This window comes from Carcharhinus amblyrhynchos, chromosome 20 (assembly GCF_965287045.1).
Source record: "Carcharhinus amblyrhynchos chromosome 20, sCarAmb.v2.hapA, whole genome shotgun sequence".
NCBI lineage: Eukaryota > Metazoa > Chordata > Chondrichthyes > Carcharhiniformes > Carcharhinidae > Carcharhinus > Carcharhinus amblyrhynchos.
Window position 1 is genome coordinate 50,002,408 of NC_137343.1, and position 16,409 is coordinate 50,018,816.

Genomic DNA, 16,409 nt, shown 5'->3' on the forward strand with positions numbered 1-16,409 from the left:
CGTTTCATTACCACAGGGAGCAAGGCTTCAGGAGGCATTTGATAAATAACAGTGATGTGGTGCCTGAGATAAATATTTAAGTTTTATTTACTCGTGTCACAAGTAGGCTTGCGTCAACTGCTGCGAGAATCGCCAACTCTGCCGCCTGCTCAGGTCAGGCTGTCTATTTACACCCTCCAACGGTTCGAGGTCAGTTTTGTGTTTCTTGGGTTCATCTTTCCGAGGGGCATTAATTGCCGTCAGTCTGGGTCCGTGGCAGCGCACCGATGCCTTTCTATCCAAGAGCAAGTCACTGGTAGTCTGATGGAGCAAGGGTCCCCTCCATAAGAACATAAGAAATAGGAGCAGGAGTAGGCCATCTAGCCCTTCGAGCCTGCCCCGCCATTCAATAAGATCATGGCTGATCTGTCGTGGCTCAGTTCCACATTCCCGCCCTCTCCCCATAACCCTTAATCCCCTCTCTTATCAAAAACCCATCAACCCGCGTCTTAAAAATATTTAGCGAGGTAGCCTCCACCACTTCAACGGGCAGAGAATTCCAGAGATTCACCACCCTTTGAGTGAAGAAGTTCCTCCTCAACTCCGTTCTAAACCGCCCCCCCTTTATCTTGAGGCTGTGCCCCCTAGTCCTACTGTCCTTTCTGAGCGGGAAGAGTCTCTCCACCTCTATCCTATCCATCCCATTCATCATCTTATACGTCTCAATGAGATCTCCCCTCATTCTTCTAAACTCTAACGAGTACAAGCCTAGTTTATTCAGCCTCTCCTCATAGCTCAACCCCCTCAACTCCGGTATCAGCCTAGTAAACCTCCTCTGCACTCCCTCCAAGGCCAAAATATCCTTGCGCAAGTACGGCGACCAAAACTGCACACAGTACTCCAGCTGCGGCCTCACCAATGCCCTATACAGCTGCAGCAAGACCTCCCTACTTTTATACCACCAAGATTGGGGGAAAGGCAAATTGTGCGGAGGGTGCGGAGAGTCTGCAGAAGGATCTAGATAGGCTGGGCGAATGGGCCAGGAAATGGCAAATGGAATTTAATGTTGGCAAGTGTGAGGTGGTCCACTTTGGTAGGAAGAATGGTAGGAAGGACTATTACTTACGTGGCGAAAAACTGCAGCAGGCGACGGTGCAGAGGGACCTCGGGGTCCTTGTGCATGAGTCGCAAAAACCCAGCTTGCAGGTGCAGCAGGTGGTCAGGAAGGCGAATGGGATGCTGGCCTTCATAGCGAGGGGGATTGAATATAAAAGTAGGGAGGTCTTGCTGCAGCTGTATAGGGCATTGGTGAGGCCGCAGCTGGAGTACTGCGTGCAGTTTTGGGCGCCGCACCTGCGCAAGGATATTTTGGCCTTAGAGGGAGTGCAGAGGAGGTTTACTAGGCTGATGCCGGAGTTGAGGGGGTTGAGCTATGAGGAGAGGCTGAATAAACTAGGCTTGTACTCGTTGGAGTTTAGAAGAATGAGGGGAGATCTCATTGAGACGTATAAGATGATGAATGGGATGGATAGGATAGAGGTGGAGAGACTCTTCCCGCTCAAAAAAGACAGTAGGACTAGGGGGCACAGCCTCAAGATAAAGGGGGGGCGGTTTAGAACGGAGTTGAGGAGGAACTTCTTCACTCAAAGGGTGGTGAATCTCTGGAATTCTCTGCCCGTTGAAGTGGTGGAGGCTGCCTCGCTAAATATTTTTAAGAAGCGGGTTGATGGGTTTTTGATAAGAGAGGGGATTAAGGGTTATGGGGAGAGGGCGGGAATGTGGAACTGAGCCACGACAGATCAGCCATGATCTTATTGAATGGCGGGGCAGGCTCGAAGGGCTAGATGGCCGACTCCTGCTCCTATTTCTTATGTTCTTATGTTCTTATATTCAATCCCCCTCGCTATGAAGGCCAGCATCCCATTAGCCATGAGAATGTGTGATTTTCTTTCAGTGGTCCCCCCTCTCTGACCAAATCAGCCAGAGAAATAATTGATATTTAAGCGGTGCATCTCAGGCCTCAAGGAATCCAGCACTGTGCTGAAGCCTAGTTACTGTAGGCCCAGCCATTCCCACCAGGGAGAATCCCAGTCCTGCTGGTACCGAACCCCCCACCAGGGGTCTCCTGGTTCCGGGAGACGGGTGGGGAGTGGTGCCCACGTCTGGAAAGCCCATTGATAGCAGCAGGACCTGAAGATCCCACTGCCTCTGGCGCAGTGATGTCTGCAGAGAGGAGTGGGGAAGGGGATTGAGGGGAAGAATACAGTTGAGCGTCAACCACATTGCTGTGAATCTGGAGTGTCATGTAGGCCAGACCGGGTAAGGACAGCAGATTTCCTTCCCTAAAGGACATTAGTAAACCCGATGAATTTTTCCAACAATCGACCATGGTTTCATGGTCATCAGTAGATTCTTAATTCCGGATATTTTGTCTTAGTTCAGCCAAATTTCACACAAAATGTCCCACAAGCTGTAATGAGCAGATAATTCTCTTTAGTCCCATTGATTGAGGGATAAACAAGTCCCAGGGATAACAGTCCATTTATTCGTTGCAAATGTCCTCAGCCGTCTTGCAGGGGGGAAGAGTCTTAACTCAAAAAACACAGCACCTCTAACAGTGTACGTCCCCCCCCACTCTCAGTGCGAGTGCTAACCTGGATTAAACAATCCTGACTCTGGAGTCGAACACAATCTTGTTCGGAAGGAATTTGAGAGCTGCTATTTAAAGTAAAGTTTATTTATCAGTTGTAAGTAGGTTTACATTAACACTGAGGTTACTGTGAAGATCCCCTCGTTGCCATGGCTTTGGTGCCTGTTTGGCTACACTGAGGGAGAATTTAGCACGGCCAATGCACCCTAACCGGCACCTCATGCGGGAGGAAACCAGAGAACCCAGAGGAAATCCCACGCAGACACAGGGAGAATATTTTAAGAACATAAACATAAGAACATAAGAAATAGGAGCAGGAGTCGGCCATCCGGCCCTTCGAGCCTGCCCCACCATTCAATAAGATCATGGCTGATCTGTTGTGGCTCAGTTCCACATTCCCGCCCTCTCCCCATAACCCTTAATCCCCTCTCTTATCAAAAACCCATCAATCCGCGTCTTAAATATATTTAGCGAGGCAGCCTCCACCACTTCAACGGGCAGAGAATTCCAGAGATTCACCACCCTTTGAGTGAAGAAGTTCCTCCTCAACTCTGTTCTAAACCGCCCCCCCTTTATCTTGAGGCTGTGCCCCCTAGTCCTACTGTCCTTTCTGAGCGGGAAGAGTCTCTCCACCTCTATCCTATCCATCCCATTCAACATCTTATACGTCTCAATGAGATCTCCCCTCATTCTTCTAAACTCTAACGAGTACAAGCCTAATTTATTCAGCCTCTCCTCATAGCTCAACCCCCTCAACTCCGGTATCAGCCTAGTAAACCTCCTCTGCACTCCCTCCAAGGCCAAAATATCCTTGCGTAAGTACGGCGCCCAAAACTGCACACAGTACTCCAGCTGCGGCCTCACCAATGCCCTATACAGCTGCAGCAAGACCTCCCTACTTTTATATTCAATCCCCCTCGCTATGAAGGCCAGCATCCCATTTGCCTTCCTGACCACCTGCTGCACCTGCAAGCTGGGTTTTTGCGACTCATGCACAAGGACCCCGAGGTCCCTCTGCACCGTCGCCTGCTGCAGTTTTTTGCCCCGTAAGTAATAATCCTTCCTACCATTATTCCTACCAAAGTGGACCACCTCGCACTTGCCAACATTAAATTCCATTTGCCAGTTCCTGGATTTGATTTATTATTGCCACATGTATTAACGTACAGTGAAAAGTATTGTTTCTTGAATGCTATACAATGCATACCATTCATAGAGAGAGTGCATAATGTGGTGTTACGGCATTAGCTAGGGTGTAGAGAAAGGCCAGCTAAGAGTAGGCAGGTCCATTCAAAAGTCTGACAGCAGCAGGGAAGAAACTGTTCTTGTGTCGGTCAGTACGTGACCTCAAAGCCAGGCTCTAGCCCCAGACCCCTACATATTTTACCCGCTAACCCAAGGGTGGTTGTACCTGCAGCTTGTGATCACACTCAGCCAGCCTGTATGAGGACGGGTAGGAGGGTGCCAGGCAGATGTGCCAACCTGTGTTCATACTCATGGAAGTGAGGAAACTCCCCGCTGTGCACTGGAAGATAGGGGCTCCTATCTGCTGAGATTAACCTGTCGTGTAGATAGACTGGCAATCCAGGTACCCTCGCACCCCCATCATTGAAGGATGTTCTCCTCTGGAAATGGCACAAACCAACGACACCCGAGAGGGCGAGAGTGTGTACTCATATCGCCCTTTATGAGTATCTAAGTGATACACATCCTGGCTTCCAGCTCCAGTTGCAAACAGGCATGGCTCATGTCTAATTTGGAAAATATTTCAATCATAGAATCCTACAGTGCAGAAAGAGGCCCTTCGGCCCATCGAGTCTGCACTGGCCACAGGCCCTACCCCCATATCCCTACATATTATACCCACTAATCCCTCTAACCTACACATCCCTGGACACTAAGGGGCAATTTCTTAGCATGGCCAATCAACCTAACCCGCACATCTTTGGACTGTGGGAGAAAACCTACGCAGACACGAGGAGAATGTGCAAACTCCACACACAGACAGTGACCCGAGCCGGGAATCGAACCCAATACCCTGGGGCTGTGAAGCAGCAGTGCGAACCCACTGTGCCGCCCCATATGACCCCCCCCATCCAGCTTTACGGCAGCTGTCAATGTGCCCAGCCTCGGGTTGGTTGACTCATTGGGGGTCACCGGTGATTGCCACTGTGGGGGTGTGATGTTGGGGGTGCGGGGGGGGATGTGGGTGCCGGCTTAGACTGTGGAGGGGAGCTGCTGATAATCGGGAGGGGGCGTGGGGAGAGGGGGCCGATGATCGTGAGGCGGGGAGGGGGGGACGGTGTAGAGAAGGGCCTACTCCGATCAGGGTGGGAAGAGGAGCCCGAGATACCCCTGTGGTGGGCTGAGGGGGAGGGTTACTCTTTAAACGTGGTGTCCTGACCTCAGTGTAGATGGGTTTTGCCGGGGTCTACCCCTCCAGATGATTCCAGCCTCCTGGACTAACTGGATCCACTACAGCTCACCTCCAACAGGTCCACAGCAGACACCATCTCCCTGGCCCTGCACTCAACACCTAGATAACAAGGACACCTATGTCACTCTCCTATTTATTGACTACAGCTCAGCCTTCAACACTATTATTCCCACAAAACTCATCTCCAAACTCCGTGCCCTGGGTCTCGGCTCCTCCCTCTGAATCCTGAACTTCCTAACCTACAGACCACAATCAGTGAGGATAGTCAACAACACCTCCTCCACCATCACCCTCAACACCGGTGCCCCACAAGGCTGTGTTCTCAGCCCCCCTTACTATACTCCTTATACACCTACGGGGCCAAATTCCTCTCCAATTCGATTTTCAAGTTTGCTGATGACATCACCGTAGTGGGTCGAATCTCAAACAATGACAGAGTTACAGGGATGAGATCGAGAATCTGGTGAACTGGTGTGGCAACAATAATCTCTCCCTCAATGTCAACAGAATGAAGGAGATTGTCATCAACTTCAGGAAGTGTAAAGGGGAACATGCCCCTGTATATATCAATGGGGAAAAAGTAGAAATGGTCGAGAGCTTCACATTTTTAGGTGTCCAGATCACCAACAACCTGTCCTGGTCCCCCCCCATGCCAAAACTACAGTTAAGAAAGCCCCTTAGTGTCCAGGGATGGGTAGGTTAGCATCATAGAACCCTACAGTGCAGAAAGAGGCCCTTCGGCCCATCGAGTCTGCACCAAATACAATCCTACCCAGACTCTACCCCTGTATCCCTACATATTATACCCACTAATCCCTCTAACCTGGACACTAAGGGGCAATTTCTTAGCATGACCAATCAACCTAACCCACTCATCTTTGGACTGTGGGGAGGAAACCCACGCAGACACGAGGAGAATGTGCAAACTCCACACACAGGCAGCGACCCGAGCCGGGAATCGAACCCAGGACCCTGGAGCTATGAAGCAGCAGTGCTAACCCACTGTGCCACCGTGCCGCCCTTAGGGATTAGTGGGTGTAATATGTAGGGATATGGGGGTAGGGGCCTGGGTGGGATTGTGTTGGGTGCAGGGCCTCGATGGGGTGAAGGGCCTCTTTCCGCGCTGTAGGGTTTCTGTGATTCTAACAGGGCGGACGTTTCGAGTCCTTTGTCAAAGGCATAAGGACTGGAGACATCAGCTCTCCTCTCTCCTTCCTGAGACTGCCAGACCTGCTGAGATTTTCCAGCTTTTGGTCGCCTTTTCGTGACGTGTAAGTTTGGGAGAAATGAGCCTGCAGCAAGATCACGTTAAAATAGCAGAGCGTTCCTGTGGGTTTAATCAGTGGGTTAACACTGCACGCAGAGTTTCCTGGTGTTGTTACCTTCTGTTTGATTGACTCAGCCAAATGTAGGGAGGAAGATCTGAATGGATCTGCTACAAGTGGTTAGTTCATTCCAGTCCTGCCCCAGTGCCAACCCCACCCCGACTGTTACACATACACTATTGTCCTTGAGTTTCTCTGCCTTTTATCGACTTGTGACACATTCTCTCCTGTTTGTTATTCTAGGAACATTCTGCTGGAGGGTGGGTCAGCTGTTGACGGTGCCATAGCAGCGCTGCTATGCACCTCTCTCGTCAACCCCCAGAGTGTTGGTATTGGCGGTGGAGCAATTTTCACAATCTACAATGCATCGACAGGTAACCCCAGTCCGTGAGCTAAGTTCCCCCCCCCCCACGTATTTGCTCTGCTCATCCCCCTGACGTTAAGGGTCAACTTAGCCCGGCCAATCCACCTAACCCGCTTTGGGAGTGTGGGAAGAAGCGGGAGCACCCGGAGGAAACCCACGCAGACATGGGGGGAAGGTGCAGGCTCCGCACAGTTGATTCGGTGGAACTGGAGATCAGCGCCTGCTCATATTCGCTCATATTTCAGACATTTCCTAAAAAAAAACTCAACGCGTGAAGTCTATTAAAAAAACTATGTTTCACAGCCATTCCTCTGCACTTTCTGAGCTAGGAGGAATATTTATTGTTTGAGATTATAATGTGTTCAGAGGGAAACTACATAGGACCATAGAAAATTACAGCTCGGAAACAGGCCCTCCTTGTCTGTGCCGAACCATTTTTCTGCCTAGTCCCACTGACCTGCACCTGGATCCTATCCCTCCACACCCCTCTCATCCGTAAACCCCTCCAAGTTTTTCTTAAATGTTAAAAGTGCATTTATCCGGCAGCTCATTCCACACTCCCACCCTCTCTGCGTGAAAAATCCCCCCCTAATATTCCCTTCAAACTCTTCACCCTTAACCCATGCCCTCTGGTTTTTTTTCTCCCTGAGCCTCAGTGGGAAAAGCCCTGCTTGCATTCACTCTATCTATACCCATCTCACCTTATTCACATCTATCAAATCTCCCCTCATTCTCCAGGGAATAAAGTCCTAACCTATTCAATCTCTCGCTCAGCTTCCCGGTAACATCCTTGTGAACCTTCTCTGCACTCTTTCAACCTTATTTACATCCTTCCTGTAACCAAAACTGTACGCAATACTCTAAATTCAGCCTCACTAACGCCTTATATAACCTTAGCGTAACACTCCAACCTTACCACAACTGCTGCAGGCAGGGCATTCCACGCCCTTACTACCCTCTGAGTAAAGATATAGACTCGCACTGGCCCAGGGATTCTGAGCCACTCAGTAACAGACAGTGGGACCCCCTCCCAGAGAATGAGGGTAGCCCGTAACCCCGTGTATTTACTCTAGCTGGCCCCCCTGACACTGAGGGATGATTTAGCACCTAACCTGCACATCTTTGGAGGAAACCGGAGCGCTCAGAGGAAACCCACGCAGACACGGGGAGAATGTGCCCTCCAAAGATGTTTCTCCCCATTGATTCATCAACTGAGGAACGATTGACCAAGACAATGCCAGACCTCCCCCCCTCCACCCTTATCTACTGTTTTGTGGCCATCCACATTGAGGGAAACCAATTTTGGGACAATTTATTACCTCCAATCAGCCATCTTTGGACTGTGGGAGGAAACCGGAGCACCCGGAGAAAACCCACGCAGACACGGGGAGAATGCGCAAACTCCCACAGACACCGGCCCAAATCCTTGTGCCTGCACAGCAAACAGTGATAGTCACTGAGCTGTCGTGTTGCCCATCGGACGGTCATTTCAGCAAGATTCTTGCCTTTTCTGACTTTCACTTATACTCGGAGAGTCCTCAAGCCAAGCCAAGCTGTGGTAACTCACTGTGAGTCCAAAATGTTCCGGCTTGCGTTCCGATGAAGCAGAATCTGAGCTATATAACACAGTTAGCCAACTACAGTGATCAAATTACCCGCAGACGCTCACACTCCCTGAGTAGCGATGTTGTATCGCTGAACCATCAGTATTGTACGTGCGTCCTGCTACGTGAGCCTGTGACGGTTAGTTAACCTGTCTACAAAGCCCGTCTCTGCTTGGCGTAACCTCGGTCTGTCTCTCCCTCAGGGCGTGTGACGGTGATTAATGCCAGAGAAGCTGCCCCTTGGAATCTGAAGGCAGAGGTCATGAGCGGGTGTGGTCCTTTTCCAAAACCAGGTAAAAGAAGGCTGCCATCAGAAATCTACGGATAACACGGGCATGAAGCTGATCCAAGGTGGAGGATTCCCACCCCCCCAAAACAAATCCTGCCCACACCATCACCTCACCCACTCCCACCGTCAGGAAAGTACTGGGAAGGGTGGCACAGTGGGTTAGCGCTGCTGTCTCACAGCGCCAGGGACCCGGGTTCGATTCCCCGGCAGCACGGTGACACAGTGGGTTAGCACTGCTGTCTCACAGCGCCAGGGTCTGGGGTTCGATTCCCGGGGGGCACGGTGACACAGTGGGTTAGCACTGCTGCCTCACAGCGCCAGGGTCTGGGGTTCGATTCCCGGGGGGCACGGCGACACAGTGGGTTAACGCTGCTGCCTCACAGCGCCAGGGCCCCGGGTTCGATTCCCGGGGGCACGGTGGCACAGTGGGTTAACGCTGCTGTCTCACAGCGTCAGGGACCCGGGTTCGATTCCTGGGGGGCACAGTGGCACTGTGGGTTAACGCTGCTGCCTCACAGCGTCAGGGACCCGGGTTCGATTCCCAGGGGGCACGGTGACACAGTGGGTTAACGCTGCTGTCTCACAGCGTCAGGGACCCGGGTTCGATTCCTGGGGGGCACAGTGGCACTGTGGGTTAACGCTGCTGTCTCACAGCGTCAGGGACCCGGGTTCGATTCCTGGGGGGCACAGTGGCACAGTGGGTTAACGCTGCTGCCTCACAGCGTCAGGGACCCGGGTTCGATTCCCAGGGGGCACGGTGACACAGTGGGTTAGCGCTGCTGCCTCACAGCGTCAGGGACTGGGGTTCGATTCCCGGGGGGGCACAGTGGCACAGTGGGTTAACGCTGCTGCCTCACAGCGTCAGGGACCCGGGTTCGATTCCCAGGGGGCACGGTGACACAGTGGGTTAGCGCTGCTGCCTCACAGCGCCAGGGCCCCGGGTTCGATTCCCGGGGGCACGGTGACACAGTGGTTAACGCTGCTGCCTCACAGCGCCAGGGCCCCGGGTTCGATTCCCGGGGGGGCACGGTGGCATAGTGGGTTTGCGCTGCTGTCTCACAGCGCCAGGGACTGGGGTTCAATTCCTGGGGGGCACAGTGGTTAGCACTGCTGCCTCACAGCGTCAGGGACTGGGGTTCAATTCCCGGGGGGTCACGGCGACACAGTGGGTTAGCACTGCTGCCTCACAGCGTCAGGGACCCGGGTTCGATTCCCGGGGGCACGGTGGCACAGTGGGTTAGCACTGCTGTCTCACAGCGCCAAGGTCTGGGGTTCGATTCCCGGGGGGGCACAGTGGCATAGTGGGTTAACGCTGCTGCCTCACAGCGCCAGGGACTGGCGTTCGATTCCTGGGGGGCACGGTGACACAGTGGGTTAGCGCTCCTGCCTCACAGCGTCAGGGACTGGGGTTCGATTCCCGGGGGCACGGTGGCACTGTGGGTTAACGCTCCTGCCTCACAGCGCCAGGGACTGGGGTTCGATTCCTGGGGAGCACCATGGCACAGTGGGTTAGCACTGCTGCGTCTCAGCGCCAGGGACCCGGGTTCAATCCCACCCCTGGGTCACTGTCAGTGTGGAGTCCGCATGTTCTCCCCGTGTGTGCGTGGGTTTCCTCTGGGCGCTCTGGTTTCCTCCAAAGATGTGCAGGTTAGGTGGACAAATCGTCCCTCAGTGTCAGGGGGACCAGCTAGAGTAAATACACGGGGTTATGGGGATAGGAGCTGGGTGGGATTGTGGTCAGTGCAGACTCGATGGGCTGAATGTCCACTGTAGGATTCTAAGTCGGGAGGGAGGGGGTCACGGGTAGGAAAGGGAAGGGGAGGAGGTTAATGGGTGGTGCAGGGGGTTGGCAGGGCATTGGTTTCCTCCAAAGAAACCTTTGGGTTTAACATTTAAGAAAAATTTGGATGGGTTGATGGATGAGAGGGGTGTGGGGGGATATGGTCCGGGTGCAGGTCAGTGGGACTAGGCTGAAAAATGGTTTGGCACAGAGAAGAAGGGCCAAAAGGCCTGGTTCTGAGCTGTAATGTTCTATGGTTCCAAGGCAGGGGGTAAAGAATAGTTCTATAGAGTTACAAAGTGTGGGAAGCACAAGAATTAGTTACTGGGACCACAATCTGTATTAACAATTTGCATTAACGATATCGACTTTGGAATCTATTCTTTAAGTTTGCAGATGTCCCCAAACTGTGTGTGTGTGTGTGTGTGTGTGTGTTGCCAAAAGATAATTAGTTGATACCCAGAAGAGTTCAATTTCCAAGAAGACATTGGCAAACTTACAGAATGGGCGTATAATTGTCGAACTAATTTCAACATGCAGACATGACATTCAGAAAAATACAGAATTGCAGATTGTTTCACAAATAAGGATCGAAATGAGGTGTAAGACAGAGGGAATGCAAATACACAAATCATTAAAGGTAGCGACACAGATTAACAAGGTCATAACGAAGCAAACCAGGCATTATTTGCGGGTCAAAAAGTTATGCCCAAGTTTGTGTTGAACTTTTGTTCGTCCGCACAGTGTGTTTGATATATTACGGAAAGAATCGGGGTGCAGGGTCAGGAAAGGTTGGAAAGGGTGGGAACAGACGCGCGTGAGAATGCACGTCAGCAGCAGAGGAGGAACAGGCTGTGTATCTTTCCTCTTGGAGGGAGAAGGCGGAACGGTGACCCCCCCCCCCTCCGTCAGATTTTGATGGGGGCGTTCGGGGAAAGCGCGGTTCCCTTTTTCCACTCGTGAGAAAGTTCAGAACTGAGGACCGCTGACTTACAGGGAGATGACAGAGGTAGCTTGGTCAGGAGCTGCAGTGGAACGTAAGGATCTGCGTGAGGCTGTGGAACTGAACGGCCGATTTCTGTGCTGTGTGTCCTGTCTGCAGAGGGGCTGGAAGAGCGGTGACCGATATCTCACATCTCCCTCTTCCTCAATCACATTCACCCCCACCTCCCCCCCACAAGATATATTTATTCTACAGAATGCTACCAGACCTGCTGAGATTTACTAGCATTTTCCCTTTCAGATTCCAGCATAGGCAGTAATTTATATTTATGACGTATTATTTTAGTGTCATTACAACCACAGTGCAGCTGACACTCTCAAAGGCTTTGGAAGCTTGAACAAAGGCACAGGATAATTACCACTTGCCATCCAGTTAAGGGACAGAGGAGACCTTGTCTGAACCAGATGGTCCCAGACAGTACCCATTCACCTGTGTCACTGAAAAAGAGGAATGCTTTGGAGTCAGAGACAGCCCAGGATTCATTGTGTCCAGCTGTGGAAACAGCGTTACATAAGAAATAGGAGCAGGAGTCGGCCATCTAGCCCTTCGAGCCTGTCCCGCCATTCAATAAGATCATGGCTGATCTGTCGTGGTTCAGTTCCACTTTCCCGCCCTCTCCCCATAACCCTTAATCCCCTCTCTTATCAAAAACCCATCAACCCGCGTCTTAAAAATATTTAGCGAGGCAGCCTCCACCACTTCAACGGGCAGAGAATTCCAGAGATTCACCACCCTTTGAGTGAAGAAGCTCCCCCTCAACTCTGATCTAATTCGTGACAGTAACACGGGGAAATAACACAGGGCTGGGCATGCAGGTTTAAGTCCAACCGATTTATTTGATAGTAAACTCACAAGCTTTCGAGGTTTCCCTCTTCGTCAGGTGAATGGAGAGTTCTGGCCTCAGACAGAGCATATAAAGCACAGACAGTTTACAGATTACTGATTAGAATGCAAATTCTTTAAGACTTGAACAGCAGGTTAGGTGTAAAGATTCGCATTCTAATCAGTAACCTGTAAACTGTCTGTGAACATAAGAACATAAGAAATAGGAGCAGGAGTAGGCCATCTAGCCCTTCGAGCCTGCCCCGCCATTCAATAAGATCATGGCTGATCTGTCGTGGCTCAGTTCCACATTCCCGCCCTCCCCCCATAACCCTTAATCCCCTCTCTTATCAAAAACCCATCAACCCACGTCTTAAAAATATTTAGCGAGGCAGCCTCCACCACTTCAACGGGCAGAGAATTCCAGAGATTCACCACCCTTTGAGTGAAGAAGTTCCTCCTCAACTCCGATCTAATTCGTAACAATAACACAGGGCTGGGCATGCAGGTTTAAGTCCAATCGATTTATTTGATAGTAAACTCACAAGCTTTCGAGGTTTCCCTCTTCGTCAGGTGAATGGAGAGTTCTGGCCTCAGACAGAGCATATAACAGCACAGACAGTTTACAGATTACTGATTAGAATGCAAATTCTTTAAGACTTGAACAGCAGGTTAGGTGTAAAGATTCGCATTCTAATCAGTAACCTGTAAACTGTGCTTTATATGCTCTGTCTGAGGCCAGAACTCTCCATTCACCTGATGAAGGGACAAAGCCTGAAAGCTTGTGAGTTTACTGTCAAATAAATGGGTTGGACTTAAACCTGGTGTTGCCAGGCTTCTTACTGTGTTTACCCCAGTCCAACGCCGGCATCTCCACATCATTGGGCGTGCAGGCTCAGAGTGGGTGCTAAGCTAGGGGTAATTTATCACGGCAAAACGTCTTTGGATTGTGGGAGGAAACCGGAGCACCCGGAGGAAACCCACGCAGACACGGGGAGAATGTGCAAACTCCACACACACAGGCAGTGACCCCGAGGCTGCGAATCGAATCCGGGTTCCTGGCGCAGCAGTGCCAACTGCCGCCCCAATTCAGTGGGAAGTATTTTCGAGGCAGCGATGATGAAAGGATGGATGTCCCAGTGGCGCAGTGGAGAGTGAGACTGGAGGGTTGTGGTTGGGGCGGGGGGGGACCACATAGCTTTGCACCGTGGGGCAACACTGGGTAGCACAGTGGGTTAGCACTGCTGTTTCACAGCTCCAGGGTCCTGGGTTTGATTCCCAGCTCGGGTCACTGTCTGTGTGTGGAGTTTGCACATTCTCCTCGTGTCTGCGTGGGTTTCCTCCCACAGTCCAAAGATGTGCGGGTTAGGTTGATTGGCTAAGAAATTGCCCCTTAGTGTCCAGGGATGTGTAGGTGAGAGGGATTAGTGGGTATAATATGGGGGTAGGGCCTGGGTGGGATTGTGTTCGGTACAGACTCGATGGGCCGAAGGGCCTCGTTCTGCACAGTAGGGTTCTGTGATTCTGTGATAGCGGTGCTGAGTTGCTGGTTGGGCCAGAACGCAGGCATCTTGACTGTGCGTCCAAGCGGTGTGCTGCCGGGATGGATGATTGTGCCGGGCAGTCTAAGCTAAGCTAAATACACGTAATTACTAAGATGGGCAGAGACAGGGAGTGGGGGGCAGGGGGCAGGGGGGGGGCCTGTTTTGGGAGGGGAGGCAGGGAAATTTGGAGGACGGCGGTCCCTCATGCTTTCTCACAATAACAATGCCAAATCGCATTTATATAATGCAAGTAACACAGTTATATACCCCAGGGTGCTGGAGTGTTCAGCCGTGTATCTGCTATATGGAGTATTAGGCTGTGTATCTGCTATATGGAGCATTAGGCTGTGTATCTGCTGTATAGAGTATTAGGCTGTATATCTGCTGTATAGAGCATTAGGCTGTGTATCTGCTGTATGGAGCATTAGGCTGTGTATCTGCTGTATGGAGCATTAGGCTGTGTATCTGCTGTATGGAGCATTAGACTGTGTATCTGCTGTATAGAGTATTAGGCTGTGTATCTACTGTATGGAGCATTAGGCTGTGTATCTGCTGTATGGAGCATTAGGCTGTGTATCTGCTGTAAAGAGTATTAGGCTGTGTATCTGCTGTGTGGAGCATTAGGCTGTGTATCTGCTGTATAGAGTATTAGGCTGTGTATCTGCTGTATGGAGCATTAGGCTGTGTATCTGCTGTATGGAGCATTAGGCTGTGTATCTGCTGTATAGAGTATTAGGCTGTGTATCTGCTGTATGGAGCATTAGGCTGTGTATCTGCTGTATGGAGCATTAGGCTGTGTATCTGCTGTAAAGAGTATTAGGCTGTGTATCTGCTGTGTGGAGCATTAGGCTGTATATCTACTGTATGGAGCATTAGGCTGTGTATCTGCTGTATGGAGCATTAGGCTGTGTATCTGCTGTATGGAGCATTAGTCTGTATCTGCTGTATGGAGTATTAGGCTGTGTATCTGCTGTATGGAGCATTAGGCTGTGTATCTGCTGTGTGGAGCATTAGGCTGTGTATCTGCTGTATGGAGCATTAGTCTGTATCTGCTGTATGGAGTATTAGGCTGTGTATCTGCTGTATGGAGTATTAGGCTATGTATCTGCTGTATGGAGTATTAGGCTGTGTATCTGCTGTGTGGAGCATTAGGCTGTGTATCTGCTGTATAGAGTATTAGGCTGTGTATCTGCTGTATGGAGCATTGGGCTGTGTATCTGCTGTATGGAGCATTAGGCTGTGTATCTGCTGTAAAGAGTATTAGGCTGTGTATCTGCTGTGTGGAGCATTAGGCTGTGTATCTGCTGTATGGAGCATTAGGCTGTGTATCTGCTGTAAAGAGTATTAGGCTGTGTATCTGCTGTGTGGAGCATTAGGCTGTGTATCTGCTGCATAGAGTAGTAGGCTGTGTATCTGCTGTAAAGAGTATTAGGCTGTGTATCTGCTGTATGGAGCATTAGGCTGTGTATCTGCTGTATAGAGCATTAGGCTGTGTATCCACTGTATAGAGTATTAGGCTGTGTATCTGCTGTATAGAGCATTAGGCTGTGTATCTGCTGTATAGAGCATTAGGCTGTGTATCCACTGTATAGAGTATTAGGCTGTGTATCTGCTGTATAGAGCATTAGGCTGTGTATCTGCTGTATAGAGCATTAGGCTGTGTATCTGCTGTATAGAGTATTAGGCTGTATATCTGCTGTATAGAGTATTAGGCTGTGTATCTGCTGTATGGAGCATTAGGCTGTGTATCTGCTGTATGGAGCATTAGGCTGTATATCTGCTGTATAGAGTATTAGGCTATGTATCTGCTGTATGGAGCATTAGGCTGTGTATCTGCTGTATGGAGCATTAGGCTGTGTATCTGCTGTATGGAGCATTAGGCTGTGTATCTGCTGTATGGAGCATTAGGCTGTGTATCTGCTGTATGGAACATTAGGCTGTGTATCTGCTGTATAGAGCATTAGGCTGTGTATCTGCTGTATAGAGTATTAGGCTGTGTATCTGCTGTATAGAGTATTAGGCTGACATGTGTCTGTGTTAACTCTGCCCCAGATTCAGGTCCCCAGTGGATTGCTGTACCTGGAGAACTGCGAGGTTACAAGGAAGCACACCAGAAATTTGGCAAGTTGCCCTGGAAATCCTTGTTTGAACCTTCAATTAAACTTGCAGAACATGGATTCCCATTCCCAGAGTTTTTAAGAAACCTCTCTTTACATCCACACATGTATCGTCGATTAAAGAATTCGGCACTCGGGTAAGGATAAGGGCTGGCGCTGGGTAGCGTGAGCAGGGTTTAATTTGAAAATCAGCATTGGGTGAGGGCCTCGTGATCCTGCAACATTCCAGTCTTTTGGCCAGACTCCTTACAGCAATTTACATTTCTGTAGCACCTTTACCATAACAAAGTGCAGAGGGACCTGGGGGTCCTTGTGCACGAGTCGCAAAAACCCAGTCTGCAGGTGCAGCAGGTGGTCAGGAAGGCGAATGGGATGCTGGCCTTCATAGCGAGGGGGATTGAATATAAAAGTAGGGAGGTCTTGCTGCGGCTGTATAGGGCATTGGTGAGGCCGCAGCTGGAGTACTGTGTGCAGTTTTGGGCGCCGCACTTACGC

The 16,409-nt window shown here is 50.6% G+C and overlaps 1 protein-coding gene across 2 annotated transcripts in view; it reads left to right on the plus strand.

Moving 5' to 3' along the window:
• The window catches only part of ggt5b (gamma-glutamyltransferase 5b), an 88,224-nt gene that overhangs the window by 39,701 nt on the left and 32,114 nt on the right, over positions 1 to 16,409 (plus strand). For both annotated transcript variants that reach the window (XM_080208587.1, XM_080208588.1), the window contains exons 2-4: positions 6,635 to 6,765; positions 8,563 to 8,652; positions 15,850 to 16,051. In XM_080208587.1, the coding sequence (XP_080064713.1) occupies positions 6,635 to 6,765; positions 8,563 to 8,652; positions 15,850 to 16,051 (423 nt within the window). The remainder of the gene's footprint in view (positions 1 to 6,634; positions 6,766 to 8,562; positions 8,653 to 15,849; positions 16,052 to 16,409) is intronic.